This window comes from Petaurus breviceps, unplaced genomic scaffold (genome assembly GCF_028583685.1).
Source record: "Petaurus breviceps papuanus isolate PSGF00001 unplaced genomic scaffold, PetGlider_PUasm1.0 90895, whole genome shotgun sequence".
NCBI lineage: Eukaryota > Metazoa > Chordata > Mammalia > Diprotodontia > Petauridae > Petaurus > Petaurus breviceps.
In genome coordinates, this window is record NW_027187372.1 from 26,071,992 (window position 1) to 26,096,363 (window position 24,372).

Below are 24,372 nucleotides of genomic sequence, written 5' to 3' on the forward strand. Positions count from 1 at the left end.
CAGGAAGACCTGAGTTCAAATCCTGCCTTAGTCACTTAATAACGGTATGAACCTGGGCAAATGACTTAAGTTTTCTGACCCTCAATTTCTTCATCTATAAAATGGAGATAATAATAAAAGCATCTACTTTCCAGGACAGCTATGATGTTCCAATGAGATAACAAATGTGAAGTCATTTGGACACTTTAATTAGTGTTAAATAAATGCTAGCTATTATTATAATAGCTAACCAGACGGTCATATAGGATCACGAATTCAGAGCAAGAGGGGACTTTGGAACCACCGAGCCTCTCTCTTTCATTTTACAGATCTCTGGTCAGGCAGGCTATGCCTTGGCGGGGTAAGGAAAGCCCAAACAGGCTTCAAACCCAGGCCCTCAGCCTCTCGATCCTATGCTCCTTTCATTCACTGTAGCTCTCTGTCTGTCCTAAAACTGAGGCCTCTAGCTCCAGTCTCCCCCCAAACAAGGGAGCCTGTAGCCTGATTCACCTCTTAGTGACAACTTCTTCCTTCCAATCTATTTTTCCCTAAGCCCAGACTACTCTCCTGACATGGGAGCAGCTGAAGGCCAGGGAGGAGAGTTACCTTCCCAACACCAGGCTGGAGTCTAGCTTAGTTAGCCTGGTGACATCATCAGTCCCAAGACCTTTCCCAGGAGGCCCATCAAGAAGAGCTCGGGGTGAGAGAGATTGTGAAGGATGGAAGAGAAGGGACAAAGGATGGGGAGGGACGGGCTGCTTTTGAGAAAACACGAAAAAGTCAAAAAAAGCTTTTATTAAAACCTGATGTGTAGCGGCAGCGTGCTGGGGGTGGCATACAGACATAGACCCTACCTGCCCTCAGGAGGCTTGCAATATAAAAGAAGAAAGGGCAAAAGAAAGGGAGGAGGGGCTCCTTGGATTAATATGCTTCAGTCTGCTACTCCCTCTCATTGCATTTCTGGGTGAAGGCTGGTTCAAACGGGTAGTCATAGACTCCAAAGGGTCTATGGGATGGGACACAGGCATTGTATATACATCCAGGGGCCAGAGGGTGGTGGGACTTCCCTTGGGAAAGGTAAAGCCACAGAGCTCCATCCCAGGGTACCTTGCCCAATCACCCCCACGTCTATCATTCATTCTGCCTGCTTTGACCTCAGAAAGAGCTTGGAGGAGCAAATCCCACAATGTCCCACCTCCCTATTCCCTATACGCTCTTCTCCCTTTATGTCATGGCCTAGGCAGCAGAGGAGGTGAACTTTGAACTGGTGAATTCAGAATGTGTTATCTCAAATGAGATCATCTTTGAAAAACTTTACCGTTGCTCCCTTCCCTTTTTGATGTGAGTTGTTGGGGTGGTTGTGGGGGAGACAGTGTGGCGGTGTCTTAGTTCATCAGCCTGGACTTGTCATTTTTTCATTGTAAGAAACTCTGTATTAGGACAATTCCTTCCACCATTACAGATGGTCAGCTGTCCTACCATTTAGAGTCACCGGGTGTAGGCTGGAACCAGGAGATGCTAGAATTTTGGAGTCTGGAGCCATCTGGTGGGGATCATGGGGCACTGCATAGCACATTCAAAAGGTTTGCCTACAGAGACTTTTGTCTCTTGTCCAAGAGATTTGTCCAAGCGTTGATTCCCGAGCACCATTAGAGAGTGTGGGATTAAGAAGATGAATTGGCAGAGAATTTCCAACCAGGTCAAACCTCTTCCGACCTGAAGCACCTGCACTGGCCTTCTTGGGTCAGAGATAGAGGGATGAAGAAAGAAAGGAGAGGGGTTGTAGGCATGAGGGGGATTCAGTGGCTAGATTCCTCTGATTCACAGAAGGGGGGTGAGGAGAAGTAGGACGAGGAGGAAGACTCTGGGACCTGGGAGGAAGAGGCCTTGGATTCACCATCACTGGTGCAGTCTGTCAGAGGGCCAGGGGGAGGGTTGGGAGCCGTTCCTTCACCCAGGAGACCACCACCAGCTGCCGGAGCCGTGCCCTCTGGGGCTGTGCTAAGCAGGTCTTGTAGGTATTTGATGTATCTGATGGCAGCTCGAAGGGTCTCCACTTTGCTGAGTCTCTTCTCTGCCAGTGCACCTGGAAGGTGCCCCCGGAGCCGGGCGTATCCCTCGTTAACACACTTCACCCTCTGCCTCTCTCTCTCATTGCGTTTCTGGATGAAGGCTGGCTCAAATGGGTAGTCATAGACTCCAAAGGGTCCATGGAAGGGGACATAGGGGAACACCCCACCATATGTGTCATAATAGGTTGGTTCCACATTGCTGGGGTAGAGCAGGAAAGGCATACTCATTAAGGACTCTGTCGGGGGCAGGTGGGAATGCCCAGAAGGGGCCACAATCCCCAGCTGCATACAGCTGGGGGAAGCCACAGACCTCCTGTCCACCAAGGCCCTGCAGAAATTATTGTTCATGGTCACCGATCGAGACAGACCCAGAAGAATCCCTCCTCTCCACGGTCTAAAGAGAGAGCTACTTTCAGGGTGTAAGTCACATGTCTAACCACAGCTTAGATTTGGAAAGAGATGTTGGAGTTTTTTCTCCTTAGGAAGGTATCTGGGGGCTTCCAGGCTTTAACATAAGCCATCACTTCTGAAAAAGAACCTTCTTCCCTCAAAACTAACCAATTCCATCTCAAAGTCTGGCTGCTGCTTAGGAGGCCACCTGGTCACTCTCTTTCACCTCCCGATTTCCCATGGGTAAATCAACAAACCTTTTCACTGCACATTTCTCTAGAAGGAACATAAATGAGTCTTTCTGGCTCTGTCTCTGGAACTCCACTCCTCAGACACATAGAAGTTAGCTGCTTCTTCTTTTTTTCAGAACATAGACAAGGAGTAATTTCACAAGAGAATTGATGTTCACATCCTGGGGATTGTGGGAAGAAATCTAGATGCCATCTAGGGAGCAAAGGAAGTGAAGATGGTTGTTACAGTTGAAGCTGCCCAGAAGAGACTGTCCCAGTAGTTCAGAATCAATTCTTCTAAGGAAAAGAAGAATAAAATATCAGTCATGATGGGGATCTTTCTAGTGGCCAAATTCCCAGAGTCAATCACCATCCAACCAAGTGATTGGTCAACAACCTAACAGTGGAAAAAATCCTTTCCTTGCCAAAACAGTCCAATTAGGTGAGACTTCTTTACTCAGAGAAGCAGGGATACTCATCTAGAAGAATTAATAAATATTAACTCTACTAATTCTTGTGTTTAGTCTTATCTAACCAATTTAAGAGTGCAGATGCTACAGCTCTTTTTGTGTAAGTTAAAACATTGCAGATCCTAGAATCTGTGGGCCGTCTGAAAGTCAGCTTATTATTGTTTGGATATAACTGATCTTCTGGGCGCAGTCACATTTGTGGTCTTACTTCCCTGGGCAAACAGATTTGGAAACATAGGGAGTGGCAGGGATGTGTATCAAAGATGAGCATATGTCTTTTTGTACCTTTTTAAAAAAAATGAACAAGCACAACCACATTATTAGCATATTACTATTTGTATTTGGGACAGCTAGGTAGTACAGTGGATATAATACTGGGCCTAGAAGCAAGAAGACCTAACTTCAAATCCCGCTTCAGACACTTACTAGCTATGTGACCCTGGGCAAGTCAGTTAACCTCAATTTTCTCATTTTTAAAATGGGGATAAATGGAGATAAAATGGGAGCACCTACCTCCCAGGGTTGTCTTGAGGATCAAATGAGATAAAGATTCTGAAGCACTTAGCACAGTGACAGTGCCTGGCACACAGTAAGTGCTACATGATGTTAGTTTTTATTATTATTATGTTACTATTATTCAATAAACCCTAAAATTATATTAAAATAGCATTTATACAGCACTTTACAAATATTACCCCATTTTATTTTCACATCAATCTTACAAGGTAGTGCTATTGTTACTCCCATTTTACAGATGTGGAAACTTAGGCAGAGATTAAGTGACTTGTCCAGACTCACACATGTCTGTGGTCACATTTGAACTGAGGTCTTCCTGACTCTAGGTCCGGCACTATCCACTCTGGCATTACCTAGCTGCCTGAATTTATCATGAGGCTTTGCTTATGGTCCTGGAAAGTCCCAAACTGACTGAATCCATTTACCCTTGGGGAGGAGAGGGGCCATTACTTCAAAAGTAACTTGGAAAAGAAAAAGTTAAAATGCCACCAACTTATGTTGCCAGAATTACTATAATAATGATGGTAACAACAACTATGCCTGATGCCCCATTGATGTGGAGAAGTCTACAAAACAGAAAGAAGCTAAGTCCCTCAAAAAAAAAGAATATAGTCACATATTTAGTACCTATTAGAGGTGAGATTCAAACCCAAGTCCTCTGATTCCCCAAATGAATACTCTTCCCCTCTCTCCTCTCCTTATGCACAAAAGATGGAGAGATGTGGGCTAAACAATGGCATAATCAGATGAATAGAGAGCTAGATTCAAAAGAGGGTTAACCTTGGAAATCTTGGAAGGAGATTTCTGGAATGGGACCCTGAAGATCTGTGCTCGGCTGGGGGTCCTTAAACACTATTATTCAAGACTTGAACTGAAGGCGTAGGTGGCAAACTTACCGGATTTTCAGAAAGCACAAAGCCAGGAGGGAGGGAAAAAGGGAGGGCTAGCATAGTCTGTGTCAAAGCCAGCATCGAAAAAGCCCTCACAGGCTAGGACATTGGGATGAACATAACGTAGGATGCAATTTAATGGGGATAAAGGCAGAGTTTTACACTGGGGGTCTAATAATCAGTTTCACAGGTATAAGATGGATGGAGGTGTGGTTGGCAGTTTGTCTAAAAGACAATCTGGGAATTTTAGTAGACATTGTGCCTAGCACATAGTAGGTCCTTAATAAATGTTTGATTGAGTTTGATTGACTGATTGAGTTTGATGAATGCGATATGAATCCACACTGTGATATGGTAGGTAGCAAAAAAGAGGAATGAAATGTTGGCTATATCAAGGGAGACATAGATTTTGGGAATAAGGGGTTAAAAGTTGGTAAAATGGAGAGAGTCCAGAGGAGAGTAACCAGAATGGTGAAGGGCCTCAAGTTCATGCCACAGGAGGGTTTGTTGAAGGAATACAGGATGTTTAGCCTGGAAAAGAGAAGATTCAGGAAGGTACATAGTGGAAAGCTAGTTTTTTAGACTTATATTGATGCACACTGGGCCACAATGTGTTGTTGTCCAAGCCAAATTGGGGACCAGGTAACCTGTGCAAAGACCAGGAGGTGGGAAATAGACTGACATGTACAGAAGACCATTAGCAGGCCATTGTGATTGAAACATTGAGTATGTGAAGGTAAGTAACATGAAAAATTGGAAAGGTAGTTGCAAACCAGATAGTGAAGAACTTTAAATGGCAGACTGGGAATTTTGCATTTTATCCTAGAGGCAACAAAGAGTTGTTGAATGTTTTTGAGTAGGCTTGGGCACCATCTTTTAAAAATACCAGTCTGGTGACTGTGTGGAGGATAGATTAGAAAGAGAAAAGACTAGAGGTGGGGAGACCAATTAGGAAGCTATTATAGTAGTTCATACAAAATGTGATGTGGACTTAAACTTGAGTGAAGGGTGTGTGAATCGAGAGCAGAAGATGGAGGTTGTGGAGGTTGGGGGGAGGCAATAAGACTTGGCAATTGATAATTTTTCGGGGCTGAGAGGGAAGAGCCAGGGATGATTACAAAGATAGTAAACTTGCTTAATTGGAGAGGATGCTGATACCATCAAAAAATGGTAAATTTTGGAAGAGTAAATGGTTTTATAGGTACAAGGGGTGGCGTAGAAATGTAATGAATTACACTTGGAGTATGAGATGCCTACATGAAATACATACAGAGATGTCCAAAAGGCAATTGATAGTATAGAACCAGGGTTTGGTTCATCTTCCTCCCACTCATTAAAGATTAATTGGAGGAAGATAAGGTCTGTATATATAGATTTTGGAGTCGTCTGAAGGAAGATGGTAACTGAATCATAATAGTTAACATTTATGTAGTACTTACTATGTGCTAAATGCTTTACAATTATCATTTCATTTGATCCTCACAACATTTCCCCACTTTACAGATGGGAAAACTGAAGCAGACAGAAATGACTTATTCAGGGTCACACAACATCTGGACTGAGGCCAGATTTGAATGCAGGTCTTCCTGACTCCTAAGCCAGTACTCAATCTACTTTACTGGCTGATTGCCCCAGGGGAAGCCTTGGGAGTTAATGAAATGACTTCATAATTATGATGGGCATGTAGTAAGAAAGAATGCCCAGGACTGAACCTTGGGAGATGTCCCTGTACTAATGGTTGGGAGGAGGATGATGGCCCATCAAAGGAGACTAGGAAGGAAGTCGCATACTTAGGAGGAGGACCAAGAGACAATAATGTTATGGAAGTCAAGGGAGAAGAGTGCCCTCAAATGTTTTAGTCTAACTGAACCTGTGGTGCAGCTAGGTGATGCAGTGGATAGAGGGCTGGGCATGGGGTCTGGAAGACTCAGATTCAAATCTGGCATTGGACAGTTACTAGCTGTGTGACCTTGGGTAACTCATTTAACCCCATTTGCCCCAGTTTCCCCATCTGTAAAATGAGCTGGAGAAGGTAATCGTGAATCGCTCCAGTATCTTTGCCCAAAAAACTTCAAAGGTTTTCTTGAAGTAGGTCTCAAAGAGTCAGACATGACCGAAATGACCGAACAACAACAAAGTAAATCCTCACATAAATAAGGAGAAAAAGGCAACAAAAGGTATTGAAGACAACTAGTCATGTTACCTTGAGGGCTTGTGGAATCTGAGCAAAGGGGAGCATAGATGTAGATAGGGAAGTTCATTTAGTCAAAATCATTCATTTTACAGATGAAAAAACCAAGGGCACACTGGGATGCATTAAGGTCAATCCCTGTATTGAGACTGGGTGACAGATAATTTTGCTCTCTGACCTTCTGACCTAAACTCAGGAGAGCTGAGTTCGAATCCCATCACTTAACCTCTCTGAACCACCATTACTAAGTGCTGGTGTGACCTCATTTCCTCATCTGTACAAATGGGGATCCATGAGAGGCAGGAGTAGTGGTGTGTCTAAAAAACTGGCCTTGAAAGTTGGGGAGACTTGGGATTACATACTGACTCTGTGACCCTACACATGCCAGTTCCCTTTCCAGTGACCCAGAAAGCTCTTGAGGCCTCTAAGTTAGACATAGTTGCTGATCTAAATGAGTAAAGGGAGTTTCCTCACTGGGAGTTCATGATTCTCTGTATCCCCACCCACTCTCCCTTCTGAGATGGGGGTCAAAATATTTGAACTACTTACCTTGCAGGATTGTTTGAAGAAGTCACTCTGTAAATCTAAAAGTACTATGTATTTGGTGGGACCCCCATGATGCCAGGCAGGGGATATTGCATAGTAACATGGGCACCACACACTCAGCATTGACATCACTTTCTGAAACAGTATTTTTGGATCCAGCCCCAATTTCAATGTCTCATTTGCCCCCCTCTTCCAGCTTTGGAGGAAAAGAGGAATAGAGTTGAGATTACTAACGAGCCCAAGTTATTCTCCTGAAAGAGTTGCCAGCTCTGTCAAGATCTGGGAAGTCATCCTTCCCTGATTTGCCTTGTGTCAGCTTTGAGAATCTGTAAGGATTTCACGGGAGAATCATTTCCTTTGAACTGGCCACCAAGTGATATAAAAACAGTGACCTATAGTTCAAACTTTATTTGCGGGGGGGGGGGGGGAGAGGGCAGGGCAATTGGGTCTAAGTAACTTGCCCAATGTCACACGGCTAATAAGTGTTAAGTGTCTGAGGTCTGATTTGAACTCAGGTCCTCCTGACTCCAGGGCCAGTGCTCTATTCATTATGCCACCTAGCTGCCCCTATAGTTCATTCTCTTCCGTTAGTCAGTTCAACAAGCATTTATTAAGCACCTACTGTATGCCGGGCACTCTGCTAAGCATTGGGGATAGAGAAAAAGACAAACCAAACCAAACCAAACCCAGTCCCTGCCTTCCAGGAGCTTACAGTCTAATGGAAGAGACAAGATTCAAAAGGTTGTTTGTACAAGATGCAGATAGAATGGAATACACAAATGGAAGTGTGTGCTTTTGTGGCCCCATTTCCTCATCTGTAAAAATGGGGGCCAATGAGAGGGAAAGCATTGAGGGAGACCAGGAAAGGCAACTTGCAGGAGGTGCAGTTTTAGCTGAGATTTCAGAAGATAAGTGGGAAGAGAATTACAGGCATGAGAGAGGAGAATTTGGCATCAGGAAATGGAGTGGTTTGTGTGAGGAGGAGCAAGGATGTTGTGTGGACAGCGTCACTGGACACTGAATATGAAGGGAGTAAAGTGTAAGGAGATTGGAAAGGTCGGAGGGGCCCAGGTTATCAGAGCCTTAAAAAGCCAAACAGGATTTAATATTTTCATCCTGAAAGTAATAGGGATGGGAGGGGGTGGATAACATGGACATGCTTTTGTCCAGATAGAAACGATCATCTCACTGGCCTGTGTTCTGGTCATACTACTTATCATGGAATCATATATTCAGAGCTGGAAGGGAAACTGAGGCTCAGAGATTAAGTGACTTGCCCAGGGTCTCACAGCAGTGAGTTTGTGAGCTTTTAGAACCCAGGTTTTACTGACTCCAAGTCCAGTGCACTCTCTACTACACCAAACTACCTCTTCTAGAGCATTGTGTTTCAACTTCAGGCACCACTTTTAGAGGGGATATTGACAAACTATTGAATGGGGTATCTGAGATATTGAAGGCAATAGAAACCATAAAGGCAGTGTGGTCTACTAGAAAGAGGACTGGATTGGGTGTCAGAGATGCTGAGTTCAAAGTTCATCTATTTCTGTGTAAAGTTGGGAGAGCCATTTTAAAGCCTTCGAGACCTTCATTTTCTTCATGTGAAAGGAGGGGGTGGACTGGATAACTTTAAGATTCTATCTATCTCTAAATCTGGGATGCTATGACTTTATTGCAGTAACTCATTTATTCACGAGAGGAGAAGAGACAGGTAGAGGGGCATGTCTTCAAATATTCAAATGGCTGTTATGTGTTAGGGAGACTAAGCTTGTTCTTCTTGGCTCCAATCAGTAGAGCTAGGACCCATGGGTGAATGTTGCAGGGAGGAAGATCTTGGCTCATATGAGGAAATACCATAGCTGTCTAGCTATGGAATGGACTTCCTTGGGAGTGGGGTTAGGTGGGGAGAAACATGGTGAGATCCTTGTCACTAGAAATGTTAAGTGGATACTTAAGACTCTCTTGCCCATCCCTCATTGGGAAAGTTGTGATATTGATTTGTGTTTTGGAGGGGAAAGAGGGTAGGTCATCTCTGAGGCCCCTTCCAATCCTGGTAATCTATGATTCTATAGGAATGTGGTCTGAAAGCCAGGAGTATATTCTGTAGTATTTCCCTAAATACAAAGTGACCTGCCATGAAGGACTAAATATGTTAACATGTCCTGGGTCTTTCTCCCCTGACTGGAACATTTCTATGCAATCTAAATGAATTAGAAATCTGGGAGGAAGAAAAACATCTCTCGACTTCAGACCCAGACACATCTTTGTGTCTCACTCCCACCCATTAAATTCCAAGTCTTATGCCTTCTCCCATCTTTTCTCTCCCATTCTTTGCAGAAGTGAGGAACATTACATATACTATTAGACTTTTTTGATATGTTGGTTAGTTTTGTTAAACCTTCCACTTTTTATTTTTGAGATTGGGTCTCTTATTTGGAAGTGCAGTGGTCACTCACTGCCACGATCCCACCAATTGACCCTGCTCCGTTTCTGACCTGGGTCAGCATGCCCCTCTTTTAGGCTTAGGCAGTTTCCCTCCTTCTCCTACCTTCTCCCTTAGCTATCAGGTGCTTACTATACTGGTGACAGACTTAGAGTGGAGCCCTGATTGGCTTTAGCTTGAATCAGCTCAGAGCTCCTGAGCTCAACCGTCCACCATCCTCTCCCAGTAATAATAACAATAGCTACCATTTATATGGTGCTTTCCATGTACCAGGCACTGTGATAAGTGCTTTCTAATTATTATCTCGTTTGATCCTCACAAGAATACCAGGAGGAAGGTGCTTTTCTTACAATTGTGGAAACTGAAGCAGATAGAGGTTAAGTGATTTGCCCAAGGTCACACAGCTAGTAAGTGTCTGAGACCAGGTTTGAATTTAGTTCTTCCTGATTCCAGGTCTAGCATTCTACCCACTAAGTCACACAGGTGTCCCACTGATTTTATTTTTTATTATAAGGGATGGATTTCTGGTGGGACACTGGGACATAGGTAACAAAAAGAAAAAACACAAGTATATTGATATTGATATTAATTCTATTATTTAGTAACAAATATTAAAATGCTATTTAACATTAAACTATTGACTTTTTAAAAGGTCTCAACCCCTAAAAACAGTAGTATAAAAGAATGCATTCTGGGTTTAGAGTCAGGACTTGGTTCCATCACTCTGTGGTACTATGACCTTGGCCATAGAATGTTTCTGTCACTTTGGGTCTCAATTTTTCTATCCATACAATGGGGAGAGAAAATCTCTACTTTGTCCCATTGATTTTCCCAGTCTCCATAGTTTTATTTTTTTTAACCATGGACCCATCCACCTCCAGGAAGCTGTGTACATAAGTAAAGATATAAGAGTATAGCTTTTGCTCCAGCAATCTCTGCAATACAGGGTTGGTGCATCTCTCCTGGAATTAGGGATGGGGGAGACTGGGAAGAGAAAGGAGTATTCATTTTTCTTCAGGAGGTCATAATTTAAGCTTACTCTTCTGGCCAAGATACTAAGCACTATCCATCCAAATGCAAGAGATTACTATTGTTATTATAAACAATAATATTAGTATTAGTAGAAATAATAAATCGTTGAATTTTATTCAATTATTCAATAATATTTTTGATTATTATATTGTGATTGTTATAATTATTGAAAATTATCTCACATAGAGCCATCCATATACACTGGCACATTTAGCCCAGTACCTCTGTCCCCTTCCCAACTTTGGCCTGAATGGTGGAATACTTGCCTGATTATTCCCAAAGGTTCCAGGAAGAAGAAGCAAGATGGCCTACTGGCTAAAGAACTGGATCTGGAGCCAGGAAAGCCTGAGTTCAAATCTGACCTCAGACACTTACTAGTTGTGTGACCCTGGGCAAGTCACTCAACCCTGCTTGCCTCAGTTTCCTCATCTGTAAAATGAACTGGAGAAGGAAATGACCAATCACTTTAGCACCTCTACCAAGAAAACCCCAAATGGGGTCATGAAGAATTGGACATGACTGAAATGACTGAATAACAACAACATTTGTATAATAATGGTGCCTACCTCCCAGAGTTTTTGTGAGGATAAAATAAAACACTATTTTTACTTTGGAAATGTTAAAGTGCTACGTAGATGCTGAATATTATTATTAAAAAGTAAATGAGATTCAGAAGAATGTTTCCGAGGTCTGAGACTCTTGGGGGCATGAAGGAAGATGGGGCCAGAGTGGAAGCAGCTATGGTGATGATCCACACGACAAAAACCTTTCAGTTGAAGCCTATGGTCTCACCTCCAAGCCACTGCACCCCTATATTGCCTCTTTTCTTCTTTGTTGATTTGCCCTCAGCTATATCATGGTTGGGGTGGTGGAGTGAGGGGAAGGGGCTCTGACTGGAATCAAAAGACCTGAATTCAAGTCCTGATGTTGTGTGACCTTCAGTTAATCATCTAACCTCCCTGGCCCTCAGTTTCCCCATCTGTAAAATGAAGGGGTTGAACTCAATGGCCTCTGAGGTCCCTTCCAGCTCCTGATCTATTATCTAATTATCCCCTCTTCAGTCTTAACGCTAGCCAGAAGAATGAGAGCACCAGAGGAATTTTATTATAAAGTGAGGGGAACAAAGGAAATAGGGACTCCTCTCCAAAGGACAGAAACTTAAACATCTTTTGGGAGAGGAAGAAGATTACAATGATCATGGATGGAAAAAATGTGAATGCTGCCTCGGGTCATTAGAAATAAAGGCTTCTTTAGCTAGTACACTGGAGTATCAGGGCCGAGGAGGGAAGAATGCAGTTATAACAAGAGATAGACCACCAAGACACTTGCCTTTGGTGCACAAAGTTGAAGGGCATGCACACACAGAATATAATATACTATAATAATAACTATTAATATAAAATGTATATTATATATTAGACTTCTAAGTAATATATATTCCATATTAGACTCTACTATCCCAAGCATACCAGTCCATCAGGATGGAGGTAGGGGTTTGGAGAAGGGAGGCACAATTTTATATTTTTGCCTTAAATGCAAAATTGGCTAGTTAGAGCAGTAGGGCAATGTACTGTAGAGTTTTTTTCTTCCCTTCGGATGTAAATGCCAGTCTACATAGCCCTCCTTGTCATGGAACTAGAGAATTTTCAGACTAGAAAAGTCTTGTCTAGCACTAAATCTATAAATTAACTTTGATAGCATTGTCATGTTTATCATAATTGGCACAACCCATTCTTGAATACTGAACATTCCTGTAGCTATTTAAATTATTCTTTATTTCTTTAAGGAGTCCTTTGTAATTGAATTTATACAGACATCAAATGTGCTTGGTAGACTGATTCCCAAATATTTTTATACATTTTGTAGTTACTTTTTATTCCTGTCTCCTGAATTTTGTTATTAGTATATAGAAATGCTGTTGATATTTTATGGATTTATTGTGTAACCTGCAATTTTGTTGAAGTTATTAATTGTCTCAATGAATTTCTTTGTTTATTCCCTGGGATTTTCTAAACAAACCAGCATGTCATCAGTAAATAGGGATAATTTTCATCTCCTCTTTGCCTATGTTTATTGCCTTTAATAATCTTTCTCTTTTCTTATTGCTAATGCTAGAAAATCTTGAACTATATCAAATAATAGTGAGGAAATGGAGTGTCTTTACACTGGTATTTTTAAAGAATGCTTGTAGAACTTTCCTAGTGCATGGAAGAACACATAGACAATACATGTCCCAAAGACAGATCCAACCTGCCTCCAGAAACATGGGTAAAAAACTCCAGAGGACCTGATTCTAAATGTTCTTTCTAAAAGAGCTAAATATTTAAATCTCATTGATGTTAATATGGAAGAGTATTTTGCATGACTTTATATATATAAAGGATGTCATATTTCTTATCTTCTTAATGGGAGGAGGAAAGACAATTCAAAACTGAAAATAAAACTTAAAAAATTTATAAAAAAAACAACTAAAAAAATCCCATTGAAAGCAAGTTCTTACTGATGTCCAAATTAAACCTCTCTTATTACTCCTTAAAAAACCTGAAAATACTCTATCTTTATCTTCCTTGTAGTTTCTCTTCATATACTAAGAGGTTATCTTTGAGATACCTCTATACTTATCTCTGTGCCGCTAGCTACTACATCTTCTTGTGTGACAATGTTCTTATTAGATCAATCAATCAGTAATCAACAAACATCTGTTAACTACTGACTTAGGATGTACCAGGCACTTTGTGCTGGGGATGCAAAGAAAGAGTTCTTTCCTTCCTTTAAAGGAGCTTGCTGATGCTATTTGGGGAGTGCCAAATACATGTACAAGTATATAAAAAATTAGTGCAAGGTGCTAGCTGGTGAGAGTTGGGGAATCAAGAAAGTTCTTGTGCAGAATGTTACACTCAAGTTGCACTTTGAAGAAAAATAGTAATTCTAAGAGACAAAAGTGAAAAAGGGAGTGCATTCCAGGTATCAGGGACAGCCTGGGAAAAAGCAAGATGAAACATCAGTGTGAAGAACAAGAAAGTCATGCACTAAGTCAGCCGTGTCCAATCTGCTTCGCTAATGTTGCTCTAACCTTTTCTTTCCTCTCTATTCCCCACTGCCTGCCATCACCTAATCTAGTCTTATATCAGGTCATGCCTGGATTATTACAAAAGCCATTTCTCTCTCCTAGATCCAGACCATCCTTCACTCTACTGACGGATTAATTTTTCTACATATCGCTCTCATCATGCTACTGCTCTGTTAAAAAAAAAAAAAAACTTTCAAGGATTTCTTTTGCATATAAGATGAAGACCAAACCTTTAAGCCTCCCACAATCCAGTCCTAACCTACCTTGTTCATCTCATCATTCAAACCTTCTGCTTTAGTCTGATTAATCTACTTATGATTTCCTGAACTTGTCATGTTCTCTCTTGAACCTGTACTTGTGTTTCCATACTTTTTCCCCTATCTCGACTATGCTCCCTGATTTTTCATCTCTCCAAAATGTATACATCCCTCAAGGAGCAACTCAAGTCTCACTCACTTCCTTCCCTAACCCCTCCAGATCTTATGTCTGTCCCACTCCTTTGTTTCTTATTCATAGAATGCCTATGGCATCTCCTGTTCTGTACTGAGTCTTGTCTCCGCAAGAGTTTCATCTTATTTTTTCTTCCTTCCTTCCTTCCTTCCTTCCTTCCTTCCCTCTCTCTTTCTCTCCCTCCCCCTCTCTCTCATTCCCTCCATATTACTTGTCTCTGTTCTTTGGTATACTATCTTGTTTCTCCCACTGTGCCTAGCATGATGCCATAAGCATTAGAAGTTTCTAATAAATACTTGCTGAATGTCGAATGAACTGATATCTCCTTGCATTGCATATGCTACAAGTACCCAGTGCACAGCTGCTTTACTAGGACACTGGCACTGGATAATTAGAACACATTCTGATGGTCACCCTTGGGTGGAGAATAAAGGGTTCGACCTTTAAGAGAGACAAGAACATAAGAAGAACATCTTGGGAGACAGAAACTTCAGTTGTCCTGGAGCACGTTGCCACTCCCTTGAGATAGCCTTCACCTTGTTGATGGCTACCCGAAAAAAAAAAGCTATCACTTTTATAGCTCGTTGGGGTTTGTAAAGTGCTTTACCAATACTTTCTCATCTTATGAGATATGAGGGACCCGGGACAATTGCAGGAAAGCACTAACTCCCCACTCCCCTTCTCTCCCCCATCCAGGTGGCAGCAGTCTCAGACTCCTAAATGAGCAGAGAAATTCCTAGCCGGTGGAACTGCACTTTGTCAACAGTTAATCTCTCCCCTTCTTCCCTAAAAGTGGGTGCTGTAACCCAAGCCCTCCACTTGGCTCCACTCTATTTTCCTGTGCTTTGGTTAAGAGAGCTGTCCGGTTTGCTTAAGCCCACCCTAAGTAAACATTATTTCTGGACCGGTTCCCCAGGGCTGGTCTGGGTCGATGCTATTTCAGTATCAAAGTCTGGCAAAACCCTCGCCCTGCACGCCCCCCAACACATACCGCCTCCAGCACCACCAACTTCGGTTCCAGTTACCTCTCCAGGGAAACCGTGTCCTCTGCCGCTTCTGCCTGTGGATGCTTTCGCTGGGTTGACTCCGGCGCTTTGGACTTGCTGATGCCCTTGAAGCTGACCCGGGACCTTGGAGGGCTGTCCAGGTGCCTCCACGGCGCTGTCTGTTTACCTCCTGGGAGCCGCCTGTCTGTCTCTAGCCCCCAGTTTACACTGCCACCAGGTAAGCAGAGAGTCAGGTAAGCTTTACCTGATTCGGCTTCAAACAGCGACACACCCAAAGGGGAGGGAGGAAGGCGGGTGCAGGGGCTTCTCTGATCTGGGAGATCGTCCCAGGCGAGGCAGAGGCCAGGGACATTCCCAGCTTCCGGCACTTGGTCCTTCAGACTCTTGACAAGAGAAGAACAAGCTTGGGGGTGCACAGGAGAGTGAGAACTCTTAACAGAGGGGCGGACTTCCCGGAACAGACTCCTCCGTTCATAGAAATGACCAGATCAGACCCAGCAGGGCAAGGAGAGGAGGGAAACTCCGTGTCTTACAGGCAGGAAGGATTTGTCTGATAATAATAGTACTAATAGCTCCAATATAGCACTTTATCTATATTATCTCATTTACATATATTGTCTTCCCAGGTGTGTACTATCATCACTCCCATTTTCCAGTTGAGAAGACTGAGGCTGAGAGGTCAGAAACTCGCCCAGAGTCACACAGTGTGTGTCTGAAGCAGGTTTTGAACCAAGGTCTTCTGGACGCCAAATTCAGTGTCCTGAGAGGGCAGGGGCCGCCTTTTGCCTCTTTTTGTTTCCCTAGTGCTCAGCACTTTGCCCGCAACATAGCAGGCTCAGTAAATTTTTACTGATTGCTCTCTCTATCCATTTCACCACCTAATGCCTTCAGGTTTACAGAGTATTTTCCTCACAACAACCCTGTGATGCAGATATAATGAGAATTACTATGAAATACGCCCCCCCCCCCAAAATCTTAGCTCGGGTTTAAGCTTTAATAGCTTAAACACTGCGTTAAGGCTTTTGGGAAATACTGTACTTCCCATTTCATAGACCAGAAAATGGAGGATCGTTGAGGCTGTGAATTGCTTGAGGTTACATAACTCATAAATATTGGCGTCAGGATTTGAACTCAGGTCTTCTAACTCAAAACTTGACTACTCTTTCGAGCATGTGCTATGCTTCTGATTAATTCCCATCAATAACAGGGCAGAGTGCTGGGCTTGGAATCAGGACATCCTGGTTCCAAATCCAGGCTCAGATGTTTACCAATTATTTAATCCTGGTCAAGTCACTTGACCTCTGTCTGCCTCAGTTTCCTTAACTATAAAATGGTAGTTATAATACCTGCCTCATAGGGTTGTTGTATATTCCAAATGAGATAATTGGAAAGCATTTAACACACAGTAGGTGCTTAATAAATGCTTATTCCCTTCATTTCCTTTCCCCCCATCAGGCATCAGGATGTACTTCCTGACTTTAGGTAATTTGACTTATGAACTACTTGGTTCTACAGATTTCTCTGGACATTCTTTTTCTTTTTTTTGGAGGGGGGAGGGTAAAGCAATTGGGGTTTAGTGACTTGCCCAAGGTCACATGGCTAGTTTTGTGTTATGTGTCTGAGGCTGGATTTGAACTCAGGTCCTCCAGGGCCAGTGCTCTATTCACTGTGCCACCTAGCCACCCCTTTCTGGACATTCTTAAGGATGGGAAAGGGGAGACCAGTCCTGGTCTGGAGTAGAGTTTGATGTAGTTGTGGAATTAGGAAATGTTGGCCAGTACTCGAACTGTATTACATGCTAAGGCCTTTCTATTAACATTTCCGGGGCGAGGGAAACTAAAATAGCCCCTGTTATTTGCCTATATGCTACCTTTCTGGCAAATAAGAGAGCTGCAGAATGGGATTTGGTGGTAGAATAGCAAAAATGCCTCCTCCCTGTAACAACCAGCAAAGCTATGTCAGAGAGATACCTAAACTGGGACTCAGGAAGACCTGAGTTCAAATCCTGACTCCAAGGCTCTAATACTAATGTCTGTAGCTTTGGCCACATCACAAGCACTTGGAGGGTGGAATCTGTTTCTCAATAGGTCCTGTGGGACCTATTCCCTCTGGGTACTCCCCCAACTTGCTTTTGTGGGAATGGACAGATCATTTAATCTGAGCCACAGTTTTCTCATCTGTAAAATGGTAAGAATAATGGTTGTACTCCCTCACCTCCTGGTGTCCTTGTGAGGATCAAATAGTATATTTGATATATACATATAAAGTGCTTTGCAACCACTAAGTACTACATAAATGTGTCACCTGTTCAGCTGATTTTCTCTTCTGGCTTTGCCCTGGGGGTGACTAAAGATGAAGAAATCTTCCCTCTGTCACAGAGGACAGATTCTCTTGTCTCTAATGCAAACCCACTGAGAATGTCCTTCTCACACTACTTCCACTGACCCTGTAGGCAGAGCACCACCAGGCTGTGGGTTATCATTATTGCATTTATTAGCTGATGACCAGTAACATAGTTAGCTCCTGAGCAGCCACGAATCAAAAAACTGGAATCTCCAACTTGAGATGTGTTTAGAGGGATGCAAGGTGAGCAACTTCATAGGTCACAATGTACAGGGAGATGCAACAAGAAACTCTTGGACATTTTATTTTATGACTGAACATAAAGCTTAGAACTGCATTAAGACTTTTGGGGACACCCTGGATTTTGCATGCCTCCCCCCTCCCCCCATTCTGTTCTCCATGGCATGCAGGCTTTTATTCTGTGATAAAACTGGGTTATAGTGAAGGTTTAAAGCCTCCAGAGGACATCAAGGGAGTTCAATTTTCAAACCTCACCTGGACCTTCAAATGCCTTGTCTTGGCACTGCCCCAGCTAGGTTAAGAGTCAGATTGTTGATAACGGGACCATGTCTAAAGGTAAGGAATCAGGATCAAGCAGAGAGGGAGAGATTATCTTAATGTCCAAGTGTGTGTTTGTCTGGGTATGTAGCCCGGATGGCATGCCAAAGCCAAGATAATGGATATCTGGATCATTTGTTCTTTTGAGTTACCCAACTCTCCTTTTCCCTACATAAACAGGGATAATTGAAAATCCAATGCACCTCTCAAATGGATTCTCTTTCAAGCGACTTGTATGACAGACATGATGTGACTTCTCATAACATTCTGTCTCTGTCTTTGGACCGACCCTGTCCAATGGCGCTCATTTCTGAGTCCCTCATTCTAGGGGGGTTCTGGACAAGCTGAAGTGGAACAGTCAGAGTATAGACAACCCTGACATAGGGAGACCTGAAGGATGGCTAGCCTGGAGAAGATAAGGTTTGGAGAGGGAGACTTGGTAGCTGAAGATATTTACCATGTAGAAGGATGATTACACTTTTCCACTTAGCCCCAAGGGAATGGACTAGGAGCATGGACGGAAGTTGTCGTGGCAGATTTTGGCCCAATATAATGACAACCCACGATCTCAGAGTGAAGTGGGCTGTCTCAGTGAGGTAGGTACCTGTCTCTGTTAAGTTTATTTCCTTCCTCTGATGCTTACACCTTATGAGACCTGAGCCAGTAGACATTTAACTTCCCTGGGCCTCTGTCTTCCCATCTGCAAAATGAAGTTGTTGGATCAGAGAGCTAATTTTTAGCTCTCTGACCCTATGATCTTTAGGGACATGACCACTTTGGGGGGATGCTGCAGAGATGTTCAGGTATAGGTTGGATAAATTGACCTCTGAAGCCCTTTCAAACCTAGTAGCTCAGGGTGGGACTAGAACTCCCTGTCTGGCATATCCCCAAACTTGTCACTGTGTATAAAGATAAGTGAGAGCTGGCAGAAAGGGTGGAGGAACATGAGCTAGCAAATCCAGATTGGCTTTTCCAGGGTTTCCAGATTCTCCCATGGCATCTTCCAGGGTGCAGCATCTCTTGGGGCAAGTTGGCCCAGAACCAAGAAACCCCATGCCCAGGCAAGGAGCTGGGCATACATTCTTTTCTACCATCAGGCCTGGCAGGTTCCCCAGGATACATGGTGCCATGAAGAAGGCCACTGAAAAATGCCTTCCTTCCTCCCTGAGCACATTGATTTTTCTCGGAATCTCTCCATCTCACACTCTAGAAAGGAGTGTATGCTAGAGCCTTTCACTCTAGAAAGGTTGGTGATGAGACTGTTAACTGTAAAGTTTTGTCCAACCTAGGCCCAGCTCACTCAACCTGAAGCAGCAGGACCTGGGGGCTTTGGTGGGACCCACATTGGGCTCTTGTACATGATGACATCAAAGGTATCCACAAAGCATATGCCAAAAACTCATGTCATGCAAATGCTTGAAGGAGCTGGGATTTCATCAGTGTAGGGAGTCCCAGTGTGGGAATTTTCACCCCCAAGCAAATCACAACCCATCTTTGACTTAGTAGTCATGTCCTAGGAAGTTGAGGCACATGGAAATTATTAAGTGACTTGCTCAGGGTCACACAGCTAGTAAACGTCGGAGGTGAGATTTGAACCTTGGTCCTAATGACTAAAAAAGCCAAGCACTCCATTGATTATGTTAGGACAATTTGCATGTTACAATATGCTATTTTTGAGCCTGACAAAACAAAGCATTTTTGTACTATCTCTGCAGTATTCTCTTATGAGACTTTCTTTCCTCCTCTCTCAGGATACCCAAAGGAGGTATATGTGTGCTCCCCAAACCCTGGACCTTTCTTCATTGTAGGAGGCAGAATGTCTAGTTTGTTTCACACAGTAGATGTGCTGCTGGAAAAGCAGCATGTGGGTCATTTCAGTAAACTGTCATATTTCAAATAAACATGGAGATGGTTACCTTAAGCAATCCTATAGGGTGCCCTTTTGTTAAGTGAATAATCAATCACCCACTAAAATATTTTCTGCAAATTCATTTTCATATATTGGGGTTGCTTAAAATCAGATACACCTTTCTTCAGAGCAGACATTCATAACTACTGAACTCAGCCATCTGTAGGGCTGATAAAAAGTTCTTGGGAATTTTGTGCATAGAACTTTTTAGGGGTGAAGCGGTATAAGATTTTTTTTTTTTTTTGGAGACGGAGTGGTCATACCCTAGAAACAGACTCCTAGAACTGAGGGTAATAAAAAGTCATTTCATCCATCCCTCTGCCTCCATAGAGGCCTACAGTTAATTGCTTCCCATGAGACCCTCTCTTCCACACTCCCAGAAGATGCCATCTCTTACAATAACTGTAGAAATAGGCTGCTTTGTTCCTCTGCCAGTTGCCAAGGTTCTTAAACTCTGTGTCATCCTCAATTCCCTTTCTCTCACTCACCGAATATCCAATCAGTGGCCAAAATGTGTCCTTTCTATCTCCACCCACAGAGGCACTATCCTAGCTCAGGTCCTAGAGGCAGTCGGATGATAAGTGGGTGAGAGTGCTGGGCCTGGAGTCTGGAAGCCCTGAGTTCAAATTTGGCTTCAGACACTTACAAGATGGCTGACCCTGGGCAGGTCACTTAACCTCTGTCTGCTTCAGTTCCCTCATTGATAAAATGGGGATAATGATGGCACCGACCTCCCAGCGTTGTAATGATCATGTGAGATAATATTTGTAAAGTACTTAGCAAAATGCCTTGTACACAGCAGGTGATTAACAAATGCTTTTTCCCTTCCTCTTCCTTCCCAACTTTCTCTTGAATTTTTGAAGCAACCTCCTCATTGATCTCCCTGCATCAAGTTTCTTCCCCTCTCTAATCCATCCTCCATCCAGCTGATAAAGTCATTTCCCAATGGGCACGTATCTGACCATATCAGCCTCTCCTCATTGGCTTTATTAACTCCAGTGAATCCCTATTACTGCCCAGATCCCGTTGAGAATGCTGTGTGGGGCATTTAAAGCCCTTCCCAGCCTTTTCAGTCTTCTGACACGCTGCTCCCTCCCTTTCCACAGTATAATCCAGAAGCAGCTGGTCTGCTGCTGTCTCTTGTTCCCTTCACTCCCTGTCTTTTTGCTGGCTCCCCCCTGTGCCCGGAATGGTCTCCATTCTCACCTCTGCTTCTTCCAATCTCTGATTTCTTTCCGGACTCAGTTGGAGAGCCACCTTCCATAGAAGGCCATTCCCAGTCCTCTTGGCAGTCAGCGCTTTCCTCTTTAAGGTTACCATCTAACCACTCTGTGAAATTTGGATAGTACACACGCTTTCTCTCCCAAAAGAATGTCAAGCTCCTTGAGGGAAGAGATTATTTTTACTTTTTCTTTGTATCTCTTGGCTTACTTAGCACAGTGCCTGGCTCACCGTGACACTGAGTGTCCCCAAAGTCTTAGTGCTTAGAATCACGCTGTGGTTTGGGGACACTCAGTGTGGGTTTAAGCAGTAAGACTTTTGGGACACTCTGGCTAGTGCTTGAAGGCTTGCAAAGCCTTAAATTATTTCATTTGACATTTATAACAACCCTGTTTATTGGGTACGATTATTATCACTATCCCCATTTTATAGATAAGGGAACAAACAGGTTGAGAGAGGTTTCATCATGTACCCAGGCTGGAACAGTGATGAAACCTTAGATGCAGGTTTCAAACACAGGTCCTCCTCCAGGCTCTGAGTCCAACGCTCTGTCCACTCAACTACCCCGCTGCCAATGAACTTATACAATAAGTGCTAAATAATTGTATGTTGGTTCTCTGCTGCCCATTCATTCCCATCAGGTGTGGTCTGTCTGGGAGCGATGCTGTGGTGATGTCCCAGCTGCTCCTTTTAGGTTATTCCCATGACCTCTATCACTTCACTCCAGCTGCCTTCTTCTGTGCAGTACCCCCCCACCCCCATTTAGCCCATGTCTATCAACCTTTATACCCCCGTGCCTGTTTCCTCTGCCTTGAATACCTCCATCCCCACCCAAGGTTCTCTTGTCCTTCAGAACGCTGCTCTAAGCCTCCCTCTCCCAGGAAGCCTTCCGTGACTGTCCCTAGCTGGGTCTCATCTCTCAGGTCATGCTTTCTCCCTTTCCACTCCTTATACTATGTCCTGTGTTTAAATACTTACAATTCTTCTGGGGCTCAGGTCCCAGAAATTTCTGTTCTTTTAGAAGTTCCCTCATGATCTACAGTGGGGTTTTATGTATGGGGGTTTTCAGCACATTAATCTGTATATTCCTAGGGCAGAAATTTCAATTACTTGGTGTTTCTGCTTGGATTTTTTTTTTCCACATTTCTATCTATTTCCATTATAATGTCGATCCAGTATTCAGACTTTTCTGGGAGGCCCCAGAAACTGGGGCCACGTGCTCATCCTGGGTAATCCCTACTTCTCTGACTGTCTTCCCCCCATTCCTAATACCTAGACCAGGGGTGGGGAACCTGTCGCCTCAAGGCCACATGTGGCTCTCTGGATCAAGTGTGGTCCTTTGACTGAATCCAAACCTCACAGATTAAGGGGATTTGTTCTGTGACGTTTAGATTTAGTCAAAGGGCCACACTGGAGGATCTATAGGGCCACATGAGGCCTTGAGGTCGCAGTTCCCCACCCCTACCCTACACCCTGGTAGTTTTCAATGTCAAAGATGTTCCTAGGTAGTCACTGTCATTGACATTCACTCAGGATATCCACTATCAGGACAGCATTAGGTGTGATCTGAGGAGAGCACCAAACAGGATAAGCAAAAATGGGGGATGAGGGGAAGTCTCAAGGGTTGGAAGTTCTGGCCTCATGGTGGTAATTCACATACCCAGTTTTGGAATCCAGGGATTCCCATGATCAGCTACACTTCCCTCAAGGAAAGCTGCTCAGTCTGAAAGGTTTGCCACCAACAGGGCTTGGTTTGGAAGACAAGTTACCTGGGTTCTGCTGTCCCCTCTAGCCCCAAAAGCTACTGGCAGATCGTCTCCAGATCTGTTTTCCCACTCAGACCAATGGAGAAGAATATGACCCCTCCCCAACATCTCCTGTTTCTTATAGGCTCCTGAGATCCTGAAGGTTGGGGATGGAAGGGGGAGATAAAACATGATTTAATCATTATTTCCTTGGCTTACAGGTAGGACTGCAAAGTGACGGCAAGAATAGACACCTTTCTCCATGCATTGAGGGAATAATCTTTGGGAACATGATGGGGACACCAGGGGACATAGGCTCTGAAGTTCAGGAGTGAATCTGCTCCTCCCCCTGGGATGTCAGAGGATTCAGCCATTTTCCTTTGAATTAGCAGCTGGGAGTGGAGGTGGTTGGGATGGTCTCAGTTTTTAGTTGGTTAGGATGAGAGGTTTGTTCCTCAACATTAGGACATTCAACAGTAAAATAAATACTAGATGGGGGTACTGGATTACTTCTAGAGAAGAAATGAACACAGAGAGAGGAAGACGTCGGGGAGGCTATAGCTTGACTACAGAACCTCGGGCCTTAGCTAAAACATCAGGGTGTCAACTGTAAGCTTTCCAGTGGAAGCGACTTCAGGATTTGGGCCAGGATGGAACAGGAATTGTGGAGTGTGGCGACTGTCTGTGTGAGTGTGGGGGATGGTCTCAGCGGGTCTACTGCACAGCAGAGGAGGTAGGAGCAAGGTCATGCTGGGCAGGATTTCTTTCCTTCTGCTTCAGGCTAAGCCGTTCCACATGCCCTTACTTCATCCTCCCAGGGGTTCTGAAGCTCTCCAAGATGTGGAGATAAGTTGGGGAAGGCATAGGAGGAGGAGGGAAGACATTTCCTTCCCAATCCTGATGACTTTAGGAAATGTCTTTGTTCCCTTTGGGTCTGTTCCCTCCCCGCAAATCCAAAGCCCTGAGATGCATTGAGGAATGGGGCTAACCCTCCCTAGATCATCGCGTCTGAGGGACAAGAGAAGTTGAGGGTAGGTAGGAAAGAAGGACAAAGCCACAGGCTTATAACTGGAAGGACTGAGAGAGAAAAGAGATGGAAAGAGGTGGGAAAACCGGGCCCCCGCCCCCAGGCCTCACTGACCCAGGGCATCTAGCTGAGCATTTTGTGGCGATCGAACACCGTCTTCCTCTGCTCTTGCACCTGCAGCTTCCATCTCTGCTGGGCACCCTCCACCCGCTCCAGCACCGTGTTAGCTCGAGGTCCTGTCAGGGGGGCAGCGGCTGCTGCCAGCGAGCGGGCATCCTGCAAGGAA

General features: G+C 43.8%; 2 protein-coding genes across 3 annotated transcripts in view; both read right to left on the minus strand.

The window, feature by feature from the left end:
* Nucleotides 1-861: 861 nt before the first annotated feature.
* Nucleotides 862-15,492, minus strand: ASCL5 (achaete-scute family bHLH transcription factor 5). Its single transcript, XM_069074335.1, has 2 exons — nt 15,302-15,492; nt 862-2,968 (listed from the first exon to the last, which is right to left on the minus strand). Exon 2 carries the CDS (start codon nt 2,397-2,399, stop codon nt 1,779-1,781), a length of 621 nt encoding a protein of 206 aa, XP_068930436.1. The 5' UTR covers nt 2,400-2,968; nt 15,302-15,492; the 3' UTR covers nt 862-1,778.
* A 2,260-nt stretch (nt 15,493-17,752) lies between these two features.
* Nucleotides 17,753-24,372, minus strand: part of TMEM9 (transmembrane protein 9) — a 38,266-nt gene continuing 31,646 nt past the window's right edge. For both annotated transcript variants that reach the window (XM_069074539.1, XM_069074538.1), the window contains exon 6: nt 17,753-24,362. In XM_069074539.1, coding sequence (XP_068930640.1) covers nt 24,210-24,362 — 153 coding nt within the window. In that variant the 3' untranslated portion in view covers nt 17,753-24,209. The remainder of the gene's footprint in view (nt 24,363-24,372) is intronic.